Raw genomic sequence first — 24,912 nt, 5'->3', positions numbered from 1 at the left:
ATAATCTGTTAATTCCAACTAGAATAATTCATATCAATTGTTTTCATATTTTACCATCCAAACATATTACTGCAAATACAATATTTTTCTTAACTGTACAACAGGAAAATCTGAGAATCTCTTCACAAATGTACATAGTATAGTGAATGCTTTGTGTTTATTATAAAACGAAGTTACTTTAAATACTAATGTCTATTTACTAAATTCTCTTAATTACTACTTCATATTCAATAATTTATGAAAATGTGCATCAAACCTTGAGGTGAAATGGTCTTGACACACTGGTTTTACATCCTTGCCATAGAGTAACATTTATAATTAATTCTTGCACCTAAATGAATATGCACATTTTGTGCAAATCAGAAAATGCTTTAATTTCAAGGATATCATTTTAACCTCCAGGATGAAAGCCATAGGACATCATTGTCCTTGTTGTTACCAAATAAAAGCTCTAGGGGAAGCTTTGATTTTCAAAACGCAGCGTCAGGTACACAGTTTTGCACAAAATGCAATCTGAAAACATCAACCAGATATTATTTCTCATTTGACGTCAACCTGCCTTTATCTGACAAGTAAGTTGCGTATACAGCCAAATACACAGAAAAAAAAGATGTAAACAATATATATTCTTTATAAGCACCTAAAATTATGTCCCAAAGTCAAAGTCAGCAAATATAGGAAACGATTGAGTCACATCATTTTTTGAAAAAATACTAACTGATCACTTTACTATGCTTTATGTTCCTAACGCTAGTTTTAAAAATAATTATCATCGTTTCAGGGATCTGCCAAAGGGCTCTCTTTGTTGTGACATGTCAAATCAAAAATGCTTATTACCCATTCCTAAAAACTCTAAGACCTAAATGAATATATCCATAATCATTTTTTATTCTATATACTCTAATATAGCAGTTACATTCCAATTTAAACAGAAAGCCAGTTTGTTTCTTCCCATAGTGATTTTCAAATTCAACTTGGTGACTTTTTGAATCTATAAAAGAGCATGGGTTGATGGGTTGGCTATTTTCTTTTCCTTTACGATAGCCTTGATCCTTTCTTATCCCAACAGGCCTCTCTTTCTGCAAGAACTCACAGAAGACCGTTAACAGTTTCGAATGATCTCATTATTATTGTGACATGCAATAATTGACTGATTTTACACTTATTGAGACATATAGAGTAGGGATTTATTACCACATCATTCCGATTGTCTTTCTGTTTTTCTGAAATACATATTTTGAATCATATATATGATAAGTATATATTTATCATCCAATTTATTAGGCCTTTTTCCTATTGCTTATTATAGTCATTGACTCAAAAAGCTGACATGAAGCTCAAAAATTAGGTGGCATTAAAGGTCCTGCTGTCTTCCTAGGAGTCACACAAATACAACTTCACATGACTAACAATTGAATAGCTAGTATTCTGTTTCACATCCCTGCCCCTACCCACTGAAACTCATCAGATTAACAATTTCAACTATCTAATATGAAGATATGTTCTAAAACACAAATAGATCTAGAGGAGTAATCACAGGAAATTTGCATTTTTGTTAAAAGAGAATGATTAAGTAAGCTTGGGTTCACGAACTATCAGAGAACTATTAAGCTTAAAGTTTTACTTAAAACTTAACTAAAAGATGCAATGGGGACCCTCAAAGTACTGGTGTTGCAATATACACTAAAATATTATTTATCTAGAAAATGAGCTATTTGATCTTGTTCATACAGTAAGTGATTAAATGATAGAGGGAAAGGATAACATAGACCACTGAAAAGACTGTCTCCTGCATGCCACCCTTGAAAAGAGCAGCTATGTCCTTTAATTACAAACCAAATTTGCTAGTTAATTAGCCTCCACTTTGATAGGCAGAAATAACAGGATTACAGTAAGAGGAGTGTGCATATGTCTGTGTGTGTATATGTGTGTGTGTGTGTTTGTGTGTATTTGAGACATATCATTAGTGGTGAAATTAAATGAACTCCTCCAGATTTAATACATAAAGATGAATTTAAAAAGATGGAACATTTAAAAAAATTAAAGCTAATTGAGGAAGAATTAAGAAAATGAATCAGCTAAGTGTTATATTTTCAAATACATTTAGTTTAACCAACCCCAAAGCCTATAAATATTACAATAGTAAAATGAGAGACCTTGTGACTATTTCACAAAAATTCTTTTCTTATTTTCTTTCTCAATTAGGAGTATCTTATATTCACCTGTTCATTGCAGGCTTTTAGCTCCCAGCAGCAAATGGAAAGGCAGAACATGGCAATGGGCCTTTTGAAACCAAACAAAAGATTGTCACTCCCAAACTACCAGGTATTTCCCTTTTGAATACAAACATACTATTTGAAATAATTCATTTAGCTTTTTCTAAAAGCACCTTGTATAACCTTGCAAGTGGTGATTTGTAATGTGGCAGGCTGTTATCAGGCAGCTACAATATTTTACCTCAGCTCAATAAACAGCAGCATTATTCTAAAGTTCATTCATACAGAAACTTTTCAGGGGTGGTATTTTCCAAGCCTAGTTCCTGTTTATTCATTTTTTGATTTGGGGGTGGTGGGGGAGGAGGAGATTGGGCCGACAAGCCATCTTCCTCCTCACTTAGCTAGTGACTGACTTTCAACTCACGAAGGACTCTGGCAGGTTTTATCTGTATTACACAGCCAAAAGGGATTAAAATAATCTTACATTATAGCATCCTATGCATTGCAGTGTCTGCATTTGACTACCTTCCCTTGCCCTTTTGGCTTCAGTGCACATCTGTCCACCTTCTACAAGCCAGGGCCTATATATTTCTTGCTTGAGGGCTGGCTCTGGCTGGCAGAGCCTGCTTATTTGCCCCTACATGACAAGCATGACATATCAGCGAATTAATGCCTCCTAGGAGCTGCTCTCAATCTAAGGCTGATGAAATTCAGGTAAATATCTTAGCTCCCTTACTTCTCCACTTGTGTATGCTTACCTTCTAAAATTTCCTGGTGTGATTAAGCACCAGTTGCCAATAGCAGTAACTTGCTTGAAAACAAATCCTATGTGGGCTCCTTTTTTTGCAGGTCTAGTTTCCTCATTTCCTGAGATACCTCAAAAATAAATTACCTGTATTTCAAATGATTTGTCTCAAAGTCTACTATTTCTGGGGGAATTTGTAAGACACTGTGCACCTCTTACTAAATAAGCTTGGGCCTAACTTCAGCCAAAATGAATGAAGGGCAAATCTGAGATACATATTTACCCGAACACGCAAGCAAAAATAAAGATGTCAACTGAGAATAACTGTATTCTTTCTCCTTATTTTTATCTCCGAGGATTACTAGAGTTTGAAAAGTAAAAATTTTAAATAATAGTGTACAATATAGAGATGTTTTTAATTTATACATAACTACAATTAGACTCACACACATTCAAATAAAAAATATTTTTTCTTTAGAAATTGATAAGGTTCGTTTGGCATCTTAGCTAGTTTCAGTGCTGGGAATTAGTAGTAGTACAAGTAAGTTCCTACACTCAAGTCCTAATTTCAATGTCTGCTTCTGGGGAAACCCAAACTGAAACATTATAAGAGATTGCTATTATCTTATGACCAGTCCTGTTCTCCTTTGCAACCCTTTTGGTTTCAAATAACATAAACCAATTGAAGCCATCTTCAACAATCATCAGAAAAGGACATATCTTGGAAAAATTCCGGGGTTTCTCAAGAGACCAAGGTCAGCTGGGCCCCTTGAAAGACTTTGTTGGAAGGCCACAGGAAACCAAGGAAATTCTCCTTCATCTCTACCTCACTGTTTCGTTCTGTCTGAAGATTAGACCTACAGCTCCAAAGTTTACATGTCCTCTATATTAGGAATCAGCCCAAACTGGTTTGCTTCCTCTCAGTTTTAATGCCAAGTTCCCATCAGAAACAGTATTTTAGCTGCTCTGAGCCATTTGGCTGCAGCCAGGTGAACAAGGGTCCATAATAAAAGTGCTCAGAGAAGGAGACACGGGTTCTAAAATGGGTCAAAAAAAACTTGGACAATCTCCTTAAAGATCTCATAAAACATCAATTATATAATAATAACACTAGGGAATAGAAAGTGGAGCACATAAGCAAATTGTATTTGTTTTTTGTTTGTAACTGGGAGTAGTCAAAATGAGCTACAGACTAAGTCAAAATGACCTACAGACTAATGATGAATGTGGAAATGCACCAGAGATTTTATTCTCTCCTATTCCCCCCATGTGGATCTTAAACTGACTAGTACTGCAAAAATTTTGATAAAAGTATAAAAAGATGCTTTAAGGGATTCAAATCTATCAACTACTACTTAACATCAAATCATACATTCATACACAAAATATTTTGTGATTCAATATCAAAATTGTTTTGCTTTAATGATAAGAAATTATTGTTCAATACTATGAAATTGTAAAAACATAAGATGAAATAAATATTTATATGTTACCTAAGCAAAAGTTCCATTTTCAAGAAAGCATCAATACATAGCTTTTAAAGAAAACAAAGTATTTTTCTTTTCTCATAAATTTCTATAGAGGTATTAATCCTATGGGAACACATTTCAGTATTTTATAATTTTATATTGCTTGATAGCATCTAAATTCATTTCTCTTCCTGTCCTAAATGCAAACAAAAATTTTCCACTGTAACACTATCCTAAACCCCATTATACAGGTTCATTTGCTTTTAGGGGTAGTAGCTTTCATGCCCATAAAAACATACTTCTTTGAGAATTACCTCACCAAATGCCAGCACTGATATATTCTGTCTAGATCATTGTTAAATCTTCTTTTTGGTTATTAGTGTTGACATGATGAGTACATACATGCTTACTAAATGATAGTGGTTTAGTACTTGAGGGATAAGCATAAAGTCACCAGTCACTTATGCTGTTGGGCAATTTCAAGAAATTTATGTCACATTTCAGGGTGACAGCAATACTGGCAGCTAACATGCCCCTAAAGATGAAGATATAAAGATGAGCTATCATTGTGGATGCAGATGTAGGTCTCAGTTGTTAGTCTACAAGTACATCTACTCTACCAAGGGTGGGGATGCCAATTCTGTTTGCGTAAGATATAATGTTTTCTTGAAAAAGCATAAAAACCACATAACATACTGTCTAAGCTTACATGGTCCTTTTTAATGGAAATGTTTAATGTGTTAATAGAGGAAAAAATGTTTCCTTGATTTTGTTTCACACCAGAGCCTACTTTGCTACTCAGGACAGTGCAGTGCTTAGGATTTACTAGATATGATTACATAGCTATGTATAAATTTAAAGTACAGTATAAACAAATATCATACTTAATAATCTCAACAGAGTCACTGTCTCCTTCAGAATTAAAACAGTCATGCAGAGGGTCAATATTGAAAAACAATTCATATATTCATAAAACACTACAAAATTTATTTTGCCATATTTCATATATTTAAACACAAACCTTCATTGTATTTACACCATATTTTTGAACACTTTAAACACAGCATTGAGCAGAGACAATTTTTTTCAGCAAATGATTCTGGAAAAACTGGATATTCCAATTAAAAAATACTTTGACTACCTTGACAACACACACAAAAATTATTTCTAGATGGGACATAAACCTATACTTAAAAGCTAAAGCCATAAAGCTTCTAGAAGAAAACATTGAGAATAACTCTGTGACCTTCATATAGGCAAAGATTTCTTAGAGAGGACACACATAGGACTAAGTATGAAAAAATTATAAATTGACTTCAGCAAAATTAATAACTTCTGCTCTTTGAAAGATAAGAATATTAAAAGCTGAGCCACATATTAGGGGAAAATATCACAAAACATATTTGTAATAAACGATGCAAACCCAGAACACGAATAACTGCTACAAGAATAAAAGACCCACAATCCAATTAAAAATTTGCCTCAGCATTCTAGGCACTCATTTCAAATAAGAATACATATAAATGGGCCCCCCAAAAGCACATGAAAGCATGCTCATCCATATTAATATTCAAGGAAATGCAAATCAAAACCACAGTAAGTTACCACTGCAAACCACTGAAGTGGCTGTTGTTAAAAAGACTGAGAACTTCAAATGTTGGCAAGGAAATGCAACAGCCAGAATTTTCATACATCACTGGTAACAGAGTGAGATAGTAAAAGCATTCTAGAAAACTGTTTGGCAATTCCATATATTATAATAAAAGGTTAAGCATATATATGCTCTAAGACCCAGCAATTACACTCCATGCAAAGAAAACATGTCTATAAAAATCCTGCACATGAACTTTTATAACAACTTATCTATAATCAGCTAACACTGAAAGGAGCCCATATGTACATTCATGATATTGAATAAACAAAATGGGACATATTTGTACAATGGTGTACTTCTACTTCTCAGCCATAAAAGAAATAAACTATTAATAAATGCAATAACGTGGATGACTGTCAAAGATACACTGAACCTAAGAAAAAGGAAGAGTATATACTACATTATTCCACTCATATGAAGTTGAAGAACAAAGTTTTCTCTAATAACAGAAATCAGAATAAGTGGTTCCTAAAGGAAATGGAGGTGATATAGTTTGAATATTTGTCCCCTCCGAAATCTTAACGTTAAAAAGTGATCCACAATGTTGGAGTTGGAGTCTGCTGGGAGGTGTTTGGATCCATGGGAGTGGATCCCTCATTAATGGCTTGGTGCCTTTCCCACAGTAAAGAGTAAGTTCTCACTCTATTAGTTCACACAAGAGCTGGTTGTTTAAAAGGGTGTGGAATCCCATCTCTCTCTCTCTCTCTCTCCCCCCGCAACCCACCCACCTTTCGCTCTCTCTCACCATGTGACACATCAGCCCCTCTTCCATTTCTGCCACGACTGGAAGCTTCCTGAGGTCCTCACCAGAAGCAGATGATGGTATTATGCTTCCTGTGCAGCCTGCAGAACTGTATGCCAAATAAACCTATTTTCTTTATAAATTACTCAGCCTTGAGTATTCCTTTATAGCAATACAAAAAAGACTGAGACAGCAGGTTATGGAAAGGGGTCACAAAGGAAGTCTCTGGGCTGACAGAAATATTCTCTACTTTGCCACGGGTATTGTTCACACAAGACTATACAATTACCAAAACTCATTAAGTTTTATACCTAAAAACTGCATTTCACTGTTTATATATTTTACCTCAACTTTTTTAAAGTAAGAAAACCAAAGTGAAGTAGATAAGGAAAAAAATCTTTATTAATTTCTGCTATCAGATGAATACTGCATATACACTTGCATAGGATTCATGAGATGACTGGACGACCTATGAGATCGTTGGTAAGAACCTATGTCATAGATGAGGAAAGAAAGGCTCAAAGAGATTTAGAAATTGGCTCACTGTCACAAAGCTACCAGATTAGCAGAGCTGGCACTCAAACAGTAATATTTTGACTTTACCTACCATGTTTTTTCTACTATAACAGTAGCTTTCAGCATTTTTACCATATTCCACAGTAAGAAATGCATTTTATATAATGACCTGGTAAATCCACAAATTCCATATACACACACAAATTATAATAAATGTGTCAGAAAGTTATGTTTAACCTTAAGTATATATGTAGTATACACACATATACACACACGGGTATGTTTATGTATGAATAAATATGTATGCGTGTGTGTATATATAGTCACATGCCACATAATGTTGTTTCAATCAACAATAAACCACATATAACATCATGGTGGTCCCACAGGATTATAATGGAGCTGAAAAAGTCCTAAGGTGTAGCCATCCAAAAATCTATCACAATGCATTACTCATGTGTTTGTGGTGATGCCGGTGTTAGCAAACCTACTGTGCTGCCAGTCGTATAAAAGTATAGCACACACAATCACATATAGTTCATAATACTTGATAATAATAAATGTGTTACTATTTTATGTATGTATTATACAATACTTTTTACTGTTATTTTAGAATATGCTCCTCAACTTACATATTTTAAAAATTACTTGTTAAACAGGCACAGGCAGGTCCATCAGGAGATATTCCAGAAGGAGATATGATTATCATAGATGATGACAATTCCCTATGTGTTATTGCCCCTGAAGACCTCCCAGTAGGACAAAATGTAGGGTGGTGGATGACGGTGAAATTGATGATCCTGACCTTGTGTAGTCCTAGGCTAATGTGTGTAGCTGGGTCTTACTTAACAAAAAAGTTTAAAGAGTAAAAAAAAAATAATAAATTTAAAAATCAAAAAAGCTTACAGAATAAAGATATAAAGATATTTGTTTAGCTAATTGCAAAAAGTCAAAAAGTTTTTAAAAATTAAAAAGCTTATAAAGTAAAAAAGTTATAGTCAGCCATTAATTTATTATTGAATAAATAATTTTTTTAAAATAAATGTAGTGCAGCCTAACTTAGTGTTTATAAAGTCTACAGTAGTCTACAGTAATGTCCTCGACCTTCACCTTCACTTACCACTATTGACTCACTCAGCCAGAGCAACTTCCAGTCCTGCAAGCTCCATTCATGGTAAATGCCCTATATAGGTGTACCACTATTTATCTTTTATACTGTATATTTACCGTACTTTTTCTATGTTTAGGTATACAAATACCATTGTGTTATAACTGCCTGCAGTAATCAATACAGTAACATGCTGTACAGCTTTGTAGCCTAGGAACAATAGCTGTACCATACAGACTGGGTGTGTGGTACATTTAGATTTGTGTGAGTACACTTTCTGATGTTCACACAATGATGAAATCGCCTAATGACACATTTCCAAGAATAGATCTTTGGCACTGAGCAACAAATAACTGTATTTGAAATGATACACAAGCACATCCTTTTTCTTAGGTCCAACACAGTCATGATTTCCTCCAATACTGAAACAGACCTATGTAGCAGGCTGCGTTAAAAGATAATACATTTATCTTTTCATACTATATCCTCAGTAAGAGAAATGCTCACATTACAAGAAGCAATAAGGATCCAACAGCATGCCCACTGAGGCATTCCATCTCATGCTCACCATGGATCACAGCTTCACTGACCCCAATGGAGGCAGTAAATTTCTGTATTGAGTATTGGGGAAAAATACAAAGGAAAAAAGTATCAAGATGTTGGCAGTGAGTGGTCAGCAAAATCATATATGCCAAAATGTCGGTAAGAATTGTCAAAGGAAAAAGCAGATGCCTACAATGGATTTGAGAGAGGAAAAGATTCAGGATTCCCAGAACAGAATTAATTTTACAATTTTATAATATCATATGTAGTTTTGTAAAAGGATGTTCCACATTACACTGAGCAAGTTAGAAAGGTGGAAGTAGACGGGATGAAGAACGGAGATATAGAGAATAGGTGACTACAGGAGTTCTGTTGTAGTTTACAGTGAGCAAAAGAAACAATATGCAGCTGTCATTATCTTTTCAGTTTAGAACTAAGAGTGTACCCAGTTTGCACATGAGGAAACAAAGGGATATAGAAGTTAAAGTACCTCACTCAGAATAACATGGGTCTTTAATTCTAGGAAAAAATAATGGACTTAGGGAATCTAGCTTCAGCATCTGTTTTCAGCCACTACCCTCAAATGCCTCTCTTATTCTACTGTCCCCATTTATAAATTAAATCACATAAAATTGCTATTTTTTCAGGTCAAAATGATGAAATATTATCAATTTCATACAGTTCAACATATTACCTACTCCTAGCTCTCCTCCCCTATGAAGTCAAAGTTCTTGAGCGAGTTCTCCTACCTTCTCTCATAGCCTCACTTCCTATTCATTCTTCAACTTGCAGAAATAAGAGATTTTGTCCAACCCTTCTCTCAGTCTGTTCTTTGTTGCCAAATCCATTAGAGGCTCTTACTCCTTGTCTTACTTGATCTACCGCAACATTTGAAAATATTGAATAAATCCTCATTCTTCAAATACCCTATTTACCCGATACTGAAATTACTTGGTCTTTCCTACCTACGTTCTAGTAAAGTCCTTTTAGTCAACTTTGAAGATGAGTTTTCTCCGGTCTTTCCCTTAAATACTGATATTCCTCAGAGTTTTATCCGAAGTCTCCTTTCTACTGCACTTTATATGCTCTCTCAGGGTGCTCTTTTCTACTCCAAAGGTCAGTTATCACCTAGATGCTAGTAAAACGTAAACCATCACCTGCAGCACCATCTTTCTCCAGACCCAGCTCTCCACTTGCGTTTTTACTTGAACACTTCACAGTCCCTTCAGCGTGTATCCAACTGAACTCAGCATTAACTTTCTCTTAATAAATATCTCAGTAACTGACACTGTCATTAACTAATTACCAACGAGCAACCAAGATAGCCAACTTGATCACCCTTTATTTTTCAGCCCCTCTATCCAACCCAACACTTTTCATTTTACTTGCAATTCTTTTTTTTGTTTGTTTTTTGAGATGGAGTCTCTGTCACCCAGGCTGGAGTGCAGTGGCGTGATCTCAGCTCACTGTAACCTCCGCCTCCTGGGTTCAATCGATTCTCCTGCCTCAGTCTCCTGAGTGGCAGGAACTACAGGCATGCACCACCACGCCTGGCTAATTTTTGCATTTTTAGTAGACACGGGGTTTCACCATATTGGTCAGGCTGGTCTTGAACTCCTGATCTCGTGATCTGCCCGCCTCAGCCTCCCTAGATCTGTCTACTTTTCCCTATGATATCGTTTTTTGAATCCAAGCCACTGTAACTTCTCTCTCGAACTGTTGTTGTAGCTACCTGATGGCCTGCCCGTTTCTTGTACCTATCCAATCCAGTCTCCAGCAATGCAGCTACATTATACTTTAAATAAAACTCCACCACACTTGCCCCTTTTTAATACCTTTCAATGACTTTTACCATTGCTTGTAGCATAAAATCCAAAATTCTTAACATATTTTACAAGGTATGTGTGATAAGCCTCTACCACTCTCTTTAGACACATTCTTCTTGATTCTTTCTCCTTTACTATGTCTCCAATGATGCTTAACTTCTACCAATTTGAATAAATATTCTCTTTCTTGTCAGATTTTAGAGATGTTGTTTACCATATCCATGTATAATTCTCTCCAATTTACAGCTGCTTCATCACTGAATCCTGGTCATATTCTACTTATTTGTAGAATCTCAACTAATATGCCCCTTCCTATGGAAGCCTTTCAACTCCATAGGCTTGTGTAGGTGTCCTGCCCCAAACTCCTGCAGCATCATCTACTTCTCTTATCATTGTATTATGTAGATTTTTATGTATCTCCTTCCCCCTCCTCAAACTAAATGTAAGTCTCAGATAGTAATAAAAAACACAAACAATAAGAACCAACTGGGCCAAGCCTGTATCCCTTCTCTTTGATTCCCAATTAATGTATGCTTAACAAACACAATATATACATATATCGCTCATCAAATACACACACACACGCACATACATATATAGGTATATATGTAGATATGTGTGTGTGTGTATATATATATATTCCACTCATTTTACTCAAAGGGAAACCATTTGGTTTATTGAAACTCATTCCAAATACTTATCTGACTTAATTAAATTGCTTTTAATTATCATAATGTTTTATTCTAACAGATTTTCCCTATGTAGAGATGACATAATATCCAATCTTTCAGTAATTTCAGAAGACTAGCTTAATACATAACCATTTGTCATACTGAAGTCCATTCCAAAGCAATATCATAATAAAATGCCATCTGCCTAACATACCAAATGTTCTTTCATCTTCCCACAATTCCTTAAAGGCCCCCTTTTCCACAAGGTCTTGGATGGATAAAAAAGTGGCTTCTACTTTTCGCCAGAAAAAAAACCTAAACTGTCTAGAGACATGCATGATTCTTAATTCAATTTTACACTTACTAATGTCTTTCCATTTATCATTTACAGGTATAAACATCATGGTAAATGTACTCTATTATTTAGTCATTCATCTACTGTTTGCATTTTATAGTATTCTTTTATAAAATGAATGTACTGGTGGATGTAAATCAAATTCCAGAAAAAAATTCCTTAAATTTCCTGGAGAAAATGGTTTTAAAGGAAACAACAATTTCTGCAGTAACCTAGTTAGTTCACTCTTCTAAAAGTTTATTAAAGCAAGATTTTGCTATTCCCTTAAACAAGTTATGTTCTTTAATACTGTTTAATGTTTCAATGTATAGTGGCTGCTTTTTGATACTCTTTCACACTTTTATTGGACATTTGCCTAACCTCTGATTTATTGCTTTTTAAAAAATCCAAATTGATTGTACTACCTTGTAATCTTCCTTTTTATCTTTTCCTATAAAACTGGGATAATATTAGCTGCCTCTCAGAATATAAAGACCTAAGCCACTGTGTATGTTCAGTAAAAGCAGCCATTACTTGAGTCACCCCTTTCTTCTTCTCAAAATTAAACAAAATTCTTCTCATTCCACCTCTTTATTGTGTTTCTATCACAGAAGCTCCCTTTCCTGAGTTGCAGTCAGGGCTCATGATTATCTAGCATACAACGCTATGAACCTGCTAAAAATATCTACACTCTAGAGAAAACACACTTATTCTGGTTTTCTGTAAGAAGAGTAAAATCTAATCTCTAATGTTTTAAAGGAAACAAACATCGATCGTGGCATTTCTGATAACAGTACAATAACACCAGCCAATCTGTTTCAAAGTTATTAAATTTTAATACCTCAGAACATACAGACAACATTTAAATCAAGCTATATTGTCTTGTTTCTGATCAAATGTAAAATTTGCTCACTTCTAAATGTTAAACAAAACTCTGACCGCCTCAAGACACAAGAGAGGGCCTATATTTGTTCTTTGTTTCTAGAAGAATTCAGGAAATGTAAGCAGTTCTCTAAAAAATGTACGGAAAAAATGCCTCAGCAAACCACACAAAATTATCCAACCACTTTTTGGGTCAAAAGAGGTCTGAAATGTTTCCTCTGCTGTGCCACCACATCACTAAGCTCTCTAAAAAGCAGTCAATATAAGTCATTCAGAAAATGTAGGCTGTCTTGATGATCTTTAATTCAATTCTGTACTAAGGTAAATTCCCCCATTTATAAACTTATTTGACTTTTATAAGCTATACTTATATTTTATGATATCATATAATAATTCATCCAATATTGGCATTCAGAAACATATTTTAGAAGTTAATGGCAACAACAACATTGATCTTCTAGATAAAATGTGCATACTAATATCTGGCATTCTTTCAAAGCCTAACATTGGGTCTCTATCACAGGAGACAATGTGGTGTAATGATTACACGTGGCATCTGGGTGAAAAGGCCTGGGTTTCAACTTTACAATTTATTTGCTGTGAGACCTGATATAAATTAATTTATCTAAGCCTTAATTTGTTTAATTTGCAAAACGAATGCTAATAACCACACAATAAGATTGGTGGGTAGATTACTTGTGGTAATGCATCATATAGTACAGTGTCTGGCAAAGAGTAAACTCACAATAAATGTTGAGATGATGATAACGGTAATAATGATAAATATCTCATTACCATAAACAACAGAAGTTATAACTTTCTCTGAATTCCTATATCAGTGGTCTCTAAAATTTCTGTAAAATCTATCAGATCTTCCATATACTTATTTATATCATATATGTATATATATAAATATCTGTCTCTATATATGTAGTTGAATCCCCTATAGATTATAAACCCCATAAATTAAACATTTGATATTTCATTTATTAATAGCACATATCATATGAAGTTTTTTGGTTTTTTGTTTTTTTGTTTTGTTTTTGAGACAGAGTCTCACTCTGTCACCCAGACTGGAGTGCAGTGGCGTGATCTCGGCTCACTGCAACCTCTGCCTCCCGGGTTCACGCCATTCTCCTGCCTCAGCCTCCCGAGTAGCTGGGACTACAGGCGCCCGCCACCACACCTGGCTAATTTTTTTGTATTTTTAGCACAGATGGGGTTTCACCGTGTTAGATAGGATGGCCTCGATCTCCTGACCTCGTGACCCACCCGCCTCGGCCTCCCAAAGTGCTGGGATTACAAGCATGAGCCACCGTGCCCAGCGCATATGCAGTTTTTACCAACGCACATTCAAGGGTATATGTGATTGTGTAGTCAAATACAGTAGAGTACTAGTCTGATGGAATTAATCCTCCAAAGTATAACTAAAATATAAGGTAAATAGCCTAATGCTTTTATGATTATTATCTCTCTAAACTGCAAAATCTTTTTGGAAGTACTGTTTGTGAGTCAAATGGAGGATGTGCTAAAAAATGACTTCTTTTCCCCAAAAAAGTTAATAACAGTGGAGCAAGAGGATGCTTGGCCGTGACCTCGCAAGTATTTGGCAAATAAAAGATGCAATCATTACAGAACTCCGCACTCGAGAAGTTGAGGAAGCCATATAATATGGATATTTGCTAACATTAATGTAGAATATCAACTATTAGTAGTTATTCCACGTCTAAAAAAATTCCAAATTCAGTTTATTTTATTGGAATTCAGCAGTTTGTGGGGAATAGTAACAAATTTTGATCTATGAAATATATTAAATATTACACGGTTTATAGCTTTAGAAAATCAAACTGGTGTCAGAATATAATTCCAATGAAGATACATTTCTTATAATATAGCCAAACCAAAAAGAAAGATCAAATTCAGTGTTCAAATAAGTGCAAAAGGAAAGCTCATGATACTACACAGTTATTTCCAAGGGTTTCTAAAAATTACCTCCAAACCTCACTTCCTCCCCTTCTACAGCTGCTGTGGGAACAAACAGCTTCACTATAGACTGTGTACATAAAGAGAAACTGAGAAAAACTGTTCCCATTCTCAGGTACCAGGCCATTAAAAAACCTTAAAATGAGATAAATATAGAGAATATTACTGTGTCCATTATCTAGATGAATTGATCATGGTCATGCTCATTCCTATATAACTAGTTAATGAAATATTAATATTAATGTACAAGGCCTAATATTCATTCAAAAGAAAATTTCATAAAAATATAAATTAAAACACATAAATGAATGGGGATGGGACATTACAGATAAACATAAGAAGACTTTCTTTTCTAGAAAGTGGAAAAAAGGAGGCCAATTGTCTCAGTATCACAAGACTCGGGAATGACATTCCAATTGTTTTCTTAGATTTTCTTTGTGCCGCATATGTGCCAGACTGAGTGCTAGAAAAGCTGGCAACTCAGAAGTATTAAAAGCAGACACGGCCAGGCGTGGTGGCTCACGCCTGTAATCCCAGCACTTTGGGAGGCCATGGTGGGCGGATCGCAAGGTCAGGAGATGGAGACCAACCTGGTTAATACGGTGAAACCCTGTCTCTACTAAAAATACAAAAAATTAGCCGGGCGTGGTGGTGGGCGCCTGTAGTCCCAGCTACTCAGGAGGCTGAGGCAGGAGAATGGCCTGAACCCGGGAGGCGGAGCTTGCAGTGAGCCGAGATCGCGCCACTGCACTCCGGCCTGGGCGACAGAGCGAGACTCTGTCTCAAAAAAAATAAATAAATAAATATAAATAAATAAAAAGCAGACACACAGACACACACACACACACACACACACACACAAAGCCTCAATCCAAACAACAAAGAAACAAATGGGCAGATTCTCAGATACCTCACAGAGTAAAGAAGGACTTCCCTGTACTATCTTTCTAACTTCCTGCAAATGAATAATTTTTCAAAATTGACTTAAAAACAAACGGAAACTTTCAAAGTGGCCTCCTGAGGTTTTGAATTATGCAAAGATAAAATATGACTGAATTGGTATTATCATTGTAAATGACAGAATTACTGAAAATACTGAAAAATTGTTTCTGGAGATAATCTTCTAAACACATGGTAGGAGAAAAAGGAAGATATGAGGTCAGCATGATTCAGTTAAGAAACATTTATTGAGGCCTTCTACATATAAGACTGAAGGCAAGCATTAAAAATTCAAAGACAGAAGTCATAGTATGGCCCTCAAGCTTAGAGGGGGAGACAATCAAGATCAAAAAGAATTGCATGTTGCAATGTAGTAGTGGTGGATAGGTTGAAAATAAAACCAGAAGTGCACTTAATTTATAATGAATTAGATGAGAAGCCATTACGTAAGGCTTCCTAGAAGAAGGGATAGCAGTACCCAGTTTTATTGGATGAAGATAAATTATAATCATGGAGAGAAGCTAGAAAGGGCATTCTAAAGCGAGGTCCTAGCATGTGCAACACCTTAGAAAGAGGAGAGGACAGAGAGAAGAGCAAGTGTTATCACATGCGGAAGAGGTAGCAGAGGGGTCAACAGGAGGCAGGTTCTGAAATCTGATGGAGAAAAGCCTGTCTGGCCTCTACCTGGCACCATCACATACCAGGCACTGTGAAAAGTGCTGCTAATATAATGATGAAAAAGACTTAGTTCTGCTCCTCAAGAAGAGACAGAGAGGAGCTGTTTCTCTGGTGAGAGAGACAGGCACAACCTGATCATTCTAAAATAACAGTTTGGACAGTGATCTAGAGGCGTTCATTATGAAAATGAGGGGAAAATATCTAGCTTTCTGTGAATAGGTATGGGAATGTCAAGGGAGTGTAGAGAGTGAACTATAAGCAGTTTGGTATACCTGAGAGAAATTAAGCAGAAAGGCTGAAGAGATGCTTCTAGAGAGGTAAGCGTGTTATAAGAACGTCAAGGGGTATAGACTACGCCTTGCAGGCAATGGAAATTATTAAGAAGTGTGACATGGTGAGACTTTAAATGAATTACTGTGACAGCATTGTGTGTGTTGGTGTGGGAAGGAGGGAAATGAAGGATGATGAGCGCAAGAAACGGTCAAAGAAGGAAGTAAAGCCAGTAGAATATAGTGCCCAGAAGACAAGGAAGATGGAAAGAAATCAGAAGAAGGTCAATAGTGGAAAGTGCAGCCAAGAGACTTGATGAGGGGTCAGAAAAAATTTATTTGATTTGGCAATTATGAGATTATTCTGTCACTAGGGTCATCACTTTCAGGACAGTGATGAAGACAGAAGCCAAACCAAATAATTTTAAAAAGGTAAATTCAGAAAGTGAGGCAGCTAGTTTATAGTTAGTAGTATTATCAGAAGTTTGAAGGAAACAAGGAAGGACAAATGTCAAGAGAGATTATTTTTTAATATTTCTGGCAAGTGAAAGAAGTATTCTATTTCTTCAAATTATTCACATTGAATCATGTTAACAGCTGCTATAAAGAAAGTGTCGATTGGGAGAAAGAGTAGGAGATACAAATAAAGGATTTAACTACAGAATGAGTCCAAAGATGAAGAGCATTTGGGTCAAGGATATGGATGGCAAGTCAACCTTGAAGAAAAGAAACATTCGGTCTTCTGGGAATGAAAGACAATGACGATGGCTATGGAAGTTTTTAGGTGGTAGGAGGTTGAGGAATAGCAGAAGAGAGATATCCATTTCCTCCAATAAAACAGATGATGAAATCACCTGCTGAGAGTGAAGAACATGTGGGTTTAAGAGGAAGCCTGAACAGGTCTGAAATTACTCTTGAAATAAATAGGACCAGGGCTAATCAAGCTCATGGTTAAAGACTGACAAGTGATCATTTACTAAACATGATATTTTTAAAACCCTCAATGTAATCCTTTTTCATAAGGTAATTTATTTCATAATTTGCTTTATGAGTTCAAATGTAACTCAGCAGTAATCTAAAGTAAGGCAGTGTTTATTTTACTTATTTTCTCAAATTGAGGTGCATCATCATGTTATAGTTGTTTAATTTCTGCTTATATTTTTGTTATACACATAAAAATTATTGGCCGGGCACAGTGGCTCACGCCTGTATTCCTAGCACTTTGGGAGGATGAGGCAGGTCAATCCCAAGGTCAGGAGTCTGAGACCAGCCTGGCCAACATAGTGAAATCCCGTCTCTACTAAAAATACAAAAATTAGCCGATTGTGGTGACACGCACCTGTAATCCCAGCTACTTGTGAGGCTGAAGCAGGAGAACTGCTTGAACCCAGGAGGCAGAGGTTGCAGTGAGCCAAAATTGCACCACTGCACTCCAACCTGGGTGACAGTGCAAGGCTCTGTCTCGAAAATAAAATAAAATAAAATAAAATAAATTGTTAAAATACGGCTTATGTTATCACAAGCATCACAAGCAGAAGTTGTTTTTTGTTTGTTTTTGTTTTTGCTTTTGTTTTTTTCCATCTTAAAAGAACCCTGCCTGGTAGGTATTACTTTTCCTGTTATATAGATGAAGAAATTGAGTATCAGAGAGGTGGAAAAAAATGACACAGCCTATATTTCCCAGTAGGTAGAAGTGTCAGTAATCACTCCCAAGTGTTTTTCTTGTCAACGTAGACATTTTCCACTATATCATAAATTCTCTTAATTGAAGATCAAAGATAACTTGAATTTAATTTTTTGCCCATGTTTGTTTTGTATTTAAGAAACATAAGTAGGCCGGGCGCGGTGGCTCACGCCTGTAATCCTAGCACTTTGGGAGGCAGAGGCAGGCGGATCACGAGGTCAGGAGATCGAGACCATCCTGGCTAACACAGTGAAACCCTGTCTCTACTAAAAACACAAAAAATTAGCTGGGCGTGGGGGCGGGTGCCTGTAGTCCCAGCTACTCCAGAGGCTGAGGCAGGAGAATGGCGTGAACCCGGGAGGCGGAGCTTGCAGTGAGCCGAGATCGCGCCACTACACTCCAGCCTGGGCAACAGAGCAAGACTCCGTCTCAAAAAAAAAAAAAAAAAAAAAAAAGAAACATAAGTAAGATTATCCCAAGTCTATTGGGAGAAAAAGTTGATTACATTAATCAAAAGAAAAGTCATTTTAAAGAGTCACAGGAAAACTATTTTTTAACCAGAAGCTGTTTTAGACATTACACTACTAACTTTCCTTAATTTAAAAACTTATCAAGCTTTATGAAAAATATTTCAGAAACATGATCTAACTAATAAATGGTTCTTATTGATAATCTAAATGTAGTTAACTCACAAGTTTGCATTTGTGGTATTAATCCCTCTTTTCTTAATATTTTTAAGATCTCATTTATATCTGCAGAAATAAAGGCCAAGTCTAGATGGCAGGTCAAACTTTTCACTAAAGTTTGAAAATAGCACCTACAGTTTTTTGAAAACCATTCGAACTGCTGGAGTATTTGGCAATATTTGACATCCTCATATAATGAGTCAACCAAAACGGTTATGATTCTTTCAGTGCTTGCAAGGATTTCAGGCTAGGAAATCTTCCCCAAACCTCTCTCAATTGGACAAAAATTTATGATGCTCCTAAGAGTATGGAATCACCATAATTGAATACATAAATCTGAACAGATCTATGTCTGTCAGCAGACATAGAATATTTCCAGATAATATTTTCATGTATATACATTTTTGGCCTCAAACATTAATAGTAGTTCAATAGACTTAAGAACATAAATCTGTCCCCAGTACCCAAAATAAAGTATATGCCTCAAATTACATTTTAGTGCCATAAATATATTATTAATCATTAAACTAGGAAAGAATGAAAAAAGTTTCAAAAATGTGCAGCCATTGAATTTTTGTTCCGAATATACAAACATCACTTCGTTGTATCATCAGTAGTCTGAGACTTAATTAGAATTGCAAAAAAAACACATACATCACTTAGTCCAACTCCTTAATTTGAGAGACAAGGAAACTGGGCCCAGGGAAAGAAAGCTTACCTAGATTCAGATGAGGTTAAAGTGGAATTCAAATCTAGGTATCTAGATTCACAGTTTAATGCACTTCCCAGAAGCAGAAAAGATATAAATAAACTCATGTAATTTCATCTGGCAACCAAATTCAGACACTGAGTAGAACTGTAAGGATAGTCCTGAGTTTGCTGTTTTATCATATTCAAAAGCACCTACCATAACAAGTGGATAACTAAGCAACATTATAATTGCAGGATGAACATTATTTTGACTATTTAAGCATATTATAAACAAACTTCAAACTACATTATTCAAGATCTCTTCTGAGTAACAATCAACTGAAATCATTCTCATTGAAAACACACAGCAGAAACAAGTGAAATAAAACAAAGTACAATGGACCCCCCAAAAAAACCCAAATAAACATCCAACTAGTACTTTCAACCCCACAGCCTTCAATTCTACATGAAGTACTGTCAATTGAGCACTGATTTGCATCTATCACCAATCAAAATGCAAAATAAATCATTGTGAAAGCTCATTGGTTTATATTACTGCCTTTATATATATTAGCTTCCGGAAAATCATTCTGAAGAACTGAATCATCTGTATCATTTTTATTACTCACTCAGGCTTGACACTGTCTGCACAGTACTGACTGAAATGTACTTTGCACCTTCTTTCCAAATGAATATCTATGTCAGGTTTATTTATAGCCACTCCCTTCAATCAGTGCATTCTCAGGAATGAGAAATAAAATCATCTCAACGATACTCTTCTATAGAGATCTGAAACTAAGCGTGGACATCTTGGCAACTGGCCTTTGGAAAGATAACGAAAGATCTATACCATAAAATATACATTAAGATTATTGAGATTCCAAAAACAATCATCTTACACTCTTTAATTAGCACATGTAAAGAGCCCCTGGTACAGAGAGCTAATCTAAAACCTATGCATCCTTTTGCATAACTCTGTATGTACTCCAAGATTATTATAACCTCCTCCATTCTCTGTTCCTCATTCTGATTTCTCTGAAATTTGGGTACCCTCTTTGTTTCTTATTTAGATGCTTTTCTCTATTTAGGAGCTTTTCCTTCTAATTCTTTACAAAACCAGGGCATGCTTCCCCCTGCTGGGAAAAAATCAAATTACAAGGTACATCAGAACATGTTCCTAAGTATTATATCAAGAAATCAAGTTCCTAGGAAAGATAAAATGTTAAGGAACCAAGTGCATTCTCTGACTGTTTTACCAGCCACAGAAATACTTATGCACTCTGTTAAGAGTTTCTTGTATGCATTTTTTTAGCTTGGCCGTCTTCAAGTACAACTCATATTAATGACTGATGAATTAATCTTTGAGCCACTTGTCTCAAATAGAACTCCAATTAGCGGGCAGAGAGAATGATCAATTTGTAACCTTTTTTTTCACTTTAAAGACATATTATCAGCTACATAAAGAAACTTCTGTAAAATATATTGAAGACTATTCAAAATATATTAAAGATCCTGAAGACTGGTAAGACTTGCTTTTTAAATCATTTCAAACAACCTTAAACATCTATTAACTCATCATTTTGCTATTATTTTTATGTAGTTGTCTTTTTTGGGAAAGTAAAAAAAAGTTCGTTTTTCTTGACTTTACTTTTCCACTTTAATTTCTATTTTTTTCATTCAGTAACCAAGAAAGTAGTAGGCATAATTGTATTTCACCTTCCCACTTATCTATAAAACAAGCTTTTTCCCTGAAAACAGTTTAGTTATTTCAATGTTCCATGTTTTGAATATAAATCTTTTCCTAATTGTTTAGTATTTAAATATAGAAAAATACCTTACACTTTATTGTTAATATAAATAACAATTCATAAATTAAAAAATATAGCTAATGCCTATTTAAATCATATATTGAGCAGAATTTATTCTTCCTTCGTACAACTAAGTCTCAAAAAAATCTTTTAATACTGAAGAGCTTGGGTAGAGGAAGTTATCCCTTTTAGTTTTTTGCTGTATGTAAGTCCGTAACAACCTTAGCTACAAAACTGCATTATAACCAATTTGATGATGAAGCAATTCATTATTAATGAAGTATTCATCTAAAAAAATCTGCAGATGTTTTAAAAAGGCATGTGTAAGTAACTACAGATATCATAGGTGTCTTTAGTATTCAGATGGCATTATTATAACATAAATGGAGTAATTCGGTTAATAAAGTTCGTGTGTCTTTTTTCAAAAACAACGTTTCAAAGCAATGCAAAAAACAAGACATGTATGTTCCTCTAGGAAGGAAATCTCCTTTAACATTACAGGTACACAAAAGAAAATGCACACTTGGTAAAACAGTTATCAATTATAGAGTGTTCCCAGGGACCAATATCTCACAGAGTACCCAATCATCACACTTAAAATAAATGTATAAGCACTTTAGCCTCTACTTACCACATTAACATACATATAAGAACATGCATAGTTTAATGCATAGGTTAATTCTAACACTTTCCATAGGATAGACTTTGATTAAAGGGTATCAAAAATCACTTCCTAAATGCAGCAAAAAATAAAAATAAAAATAAAAATACCAATCTGTAGCTACGAAGCTCTTAGAACACTACATTGATCACCATTTACTTCCAAACTGCTTTCCCCTCCCTCTGCGAAGTGAAAATGTCCCTGTAGACCGCGTTACACTTTATGGTTTCTCTATCAGTGATCCTAACAGGTCACACCGCCACTGCCATTAGATCTCCGTAGCTTTGGTCTTCTCCAAATTAAGACGTGGAGAAAGAGCACCGCTGTCCGCCCCAAGAACGGGGTCTGTCCGCCCGAGCTCTGAGGCGAGCATCTTCAGGGGGACAGTTTCTGCGAAGGCGGCGAGAGGAGTCCCTCCCCAACTTCACTCCCCTAACCAAGCCGCGGGTGACACAGGCAGCCGGTGGTTTGTGCCCATCTGTGGGGGCAAGTCCTACCTTCTGCCAAAAGGCGCGATGCATGCACAAAAGATGGATCCAGGCTATCTTTCTCTGCCATCAGCTCAGGCAAATATTTCTCCTCTTCCATAGCGCGCACTTCGGACTGTCCCCGGGCGAAGCGCGAGGTTCCGCTCGCTCGGACGCAGGGTCTTGGGGCAGCGCCTGGCTCCCGCGCGGCTCCTCCTCCGCGCGGCGAGGGATCTCTGTGCGTCCTCACTGGCCCATGCACCCCGCACCTGCGACTCCCGCCGTCGGGCTGCGTGGCCCCGCGCCCACACCTTCCCGTCCCTTCCGTCGTCCCTCGCTCTCGCCGAGCCCCGGCTCACACCAGCGGCCTTAGCTGGAGAGGCGGGAACAGGGCGCGGCCCACCTCCGCCAGCCACTCATTGGTGATCGTGCCAGGAGAGGCGGGGCGCAGGCGAAGGCCGCGGGCCCTCATTGGGCCGTAGAGCACGTCGGGTCGCCTGACTGGCAGGAGGCAGCTGCAGAGGGGAGGGGAGCTTGGAAGGTGCAAACGCTTTCTTCTTGCAGCCCAAGCCTTCCCTGGCTATTAGGCATGCCCAGTTTTGTGGAGCTCCCTGGGTCTTCAGCTAAGGCGCGGAGGAGAGAGAGGGCGGGAAAAGCGCGGGTTAAACAGAGAGGTCTGAGTCCATCTCCCCTTGGGGAGATGGAGATGAGAAGTGAGCCACTGAGAGGGTGGAAAAGCGCCAGGGAAAGTCTCAGGAAGGTAGATGGGACTTCACCTGCGTCCCTAAGGCACAGGTGTCTCCTTTCCCTCACACAGCTCAGGCGCACTCCAGTTGTGCAGGAATCAGCAGCGCACTGGGTCTGGAAATATAATGAAGACTGCATGTGATCGGCAGCTGATATTTCCAATGACCTACATCTCAGGGACGCAGTAAGATGTTCATTGATAAACAAATAAAGCGGCTCTAAGAAATATTGTGCAGAGACATGCTTCAGGTGTACAATCATTGGGATATTGAATTAGTTCTGGTAACCTATCCGTGACTCCTTTCCTCAGACCCTATCTGTGGAAGGGTGGTTGGGAGGGCTGAATTTAAAAACCAAAAAACAATATAATTCATTAGTCACAGTTTGTGAAGGAATTGGGAAGACATGTAGAAGAGAGACTAGAAAATAGGTAACCACGTTTGCTCTAATTTTCCCCTTTCTCTTCGTTTTAGATGTGCCAGTCTCTTTCACCAGGTACTGTTGCTGAGCTACTTTGTATTATCCCACCTCTATTTAAAGGAAAGTTAAACCCTCATGATATCACCAAGCGTGGAGGCAAAGCCCATCCTTCTTTTAGCAATGTGGCTATAAAATATAACTTGCATGCCTCAATCGCTAGGAAACAATCTTTCCCCAAGTCTTGGGTTCTTGTTTCATAAGCAGTCATTTCCTGATTCTTCTCTCCCCCATTATTTTTGGTGTGGAAGAATGAGGGCCAACTTTGCTACAAATAAAATGTGCTGAAATTTTTCCAATTTGCCTTACTGTATTTATTTTCCTTTTTATTTAATTTTTAGATAAATTCGGGAGATTATCTTTTATTTGTATGATGTTTAAATAATGTAACGTGCCTCACATCGATTATTTCAATATGTCCTCACAGAAGCACTCTGAAAGATGCCAGCCAAGTATTACTTACTCTGTTTGTATAAATATGGAAACTGAGGCAAAACAGAGAAATCGTCTCATGTCTAGTTAATGCTGAAGTTGAGATTAAAATTCAATTCTATATTAGCACCATTTAGATCCAGATTATACTGCTTCAACCTACCTTTCTGTGTGTTAAATATTTATTTGTGCATGTGTGCATTCAACAAATGTTTATTGGATACTGAAAAGAGTCTAGGAACAGTACTTAAAATTGGAGAAACATTGGTGAACAAGATATACACACATTCATTCCTTGTCATCACAAAGATGTTTTCTAATGGGAGAAGATAAATAAAACCAAGTACACAAGAGAAATGGTCATTGTTGGCTGCAATAAATGTCAAGAATGAACCAAAGAGTTAAGAAAGAGAATACAAGGGAAGACATTAGTTTCTTTATTTTTGACTAGGGTAAACATACAATCTCGATAAGCACCTGATATTTACGGTGAAAACTCATGGAAAAGAATGAACCAAGTGTGTACAATGTGCAAAGAAAGACATTCTAAGCAGGGGAACTTGCCCCTGAAAAAGCCCTGTGGTGGAAAGAACTGTGCTGACTTGGAATTGACTGGGGTCAGTGTGACTACTGTAATATGGGAAAGAATGGAATCAATAAGTGGGGGGGATTGATGTGTACAAAC

General features: G+C 36.6%; 1 protein-coding gene across 10 annotated transcripts in view; it reads right to left on the bottom strand.

The window, feature by feature from the left end:
- Window positions 1-22,963, bottom strand: part of KHDRBS2 (KH RNA binding domain containing, signal transduction associated 2) — a 656,853-nt gene extending 633,890 nt beyond the window's left edge. For 9 of the 10 annotated variants that reach the window (XM_055257497.2, XM_063618794.1, XM_063618798.1 and 6 more), the window contains exon 1: window positions 22,602-22,917. In XM_055257497.2, the coding sequence (XP_055113472.1) occupies window positions 22,602-22,692 (91 nt within the window). In that variant the 5' untranslated portion in view covers window positions 22,693-22,917. Of the gene's footprint in view, window positions 1-22,601 lie in introns of all 10 variants that reach the window. The other variant, XM_055257519.2, reaches the window with a different exon arrangement.
- Window positions 22,964-24,912: the final 1,949 nt, after the last annotated feature.

The sequence above is a fragment of the Symphalangus syndactylus genome, chromosome 2, assembly GCF_028878055.3.
Source record: "Symphalangus syndactylus isolate Jambi chromosome 2, NHGRI_mSymSyn1-v2.1_pri, whole genome shotgun sequence".
NCBI lineage: Eukaryota > Metazoa > Chordata > Mammalia > Primates > Hylobatidae > Symphalangus > Symphalangus syndactylus.
Note: the sequence above shows the minus strand (reverse complement) of the source record. Positions and strands in the feature narration are given on the sequence as shown.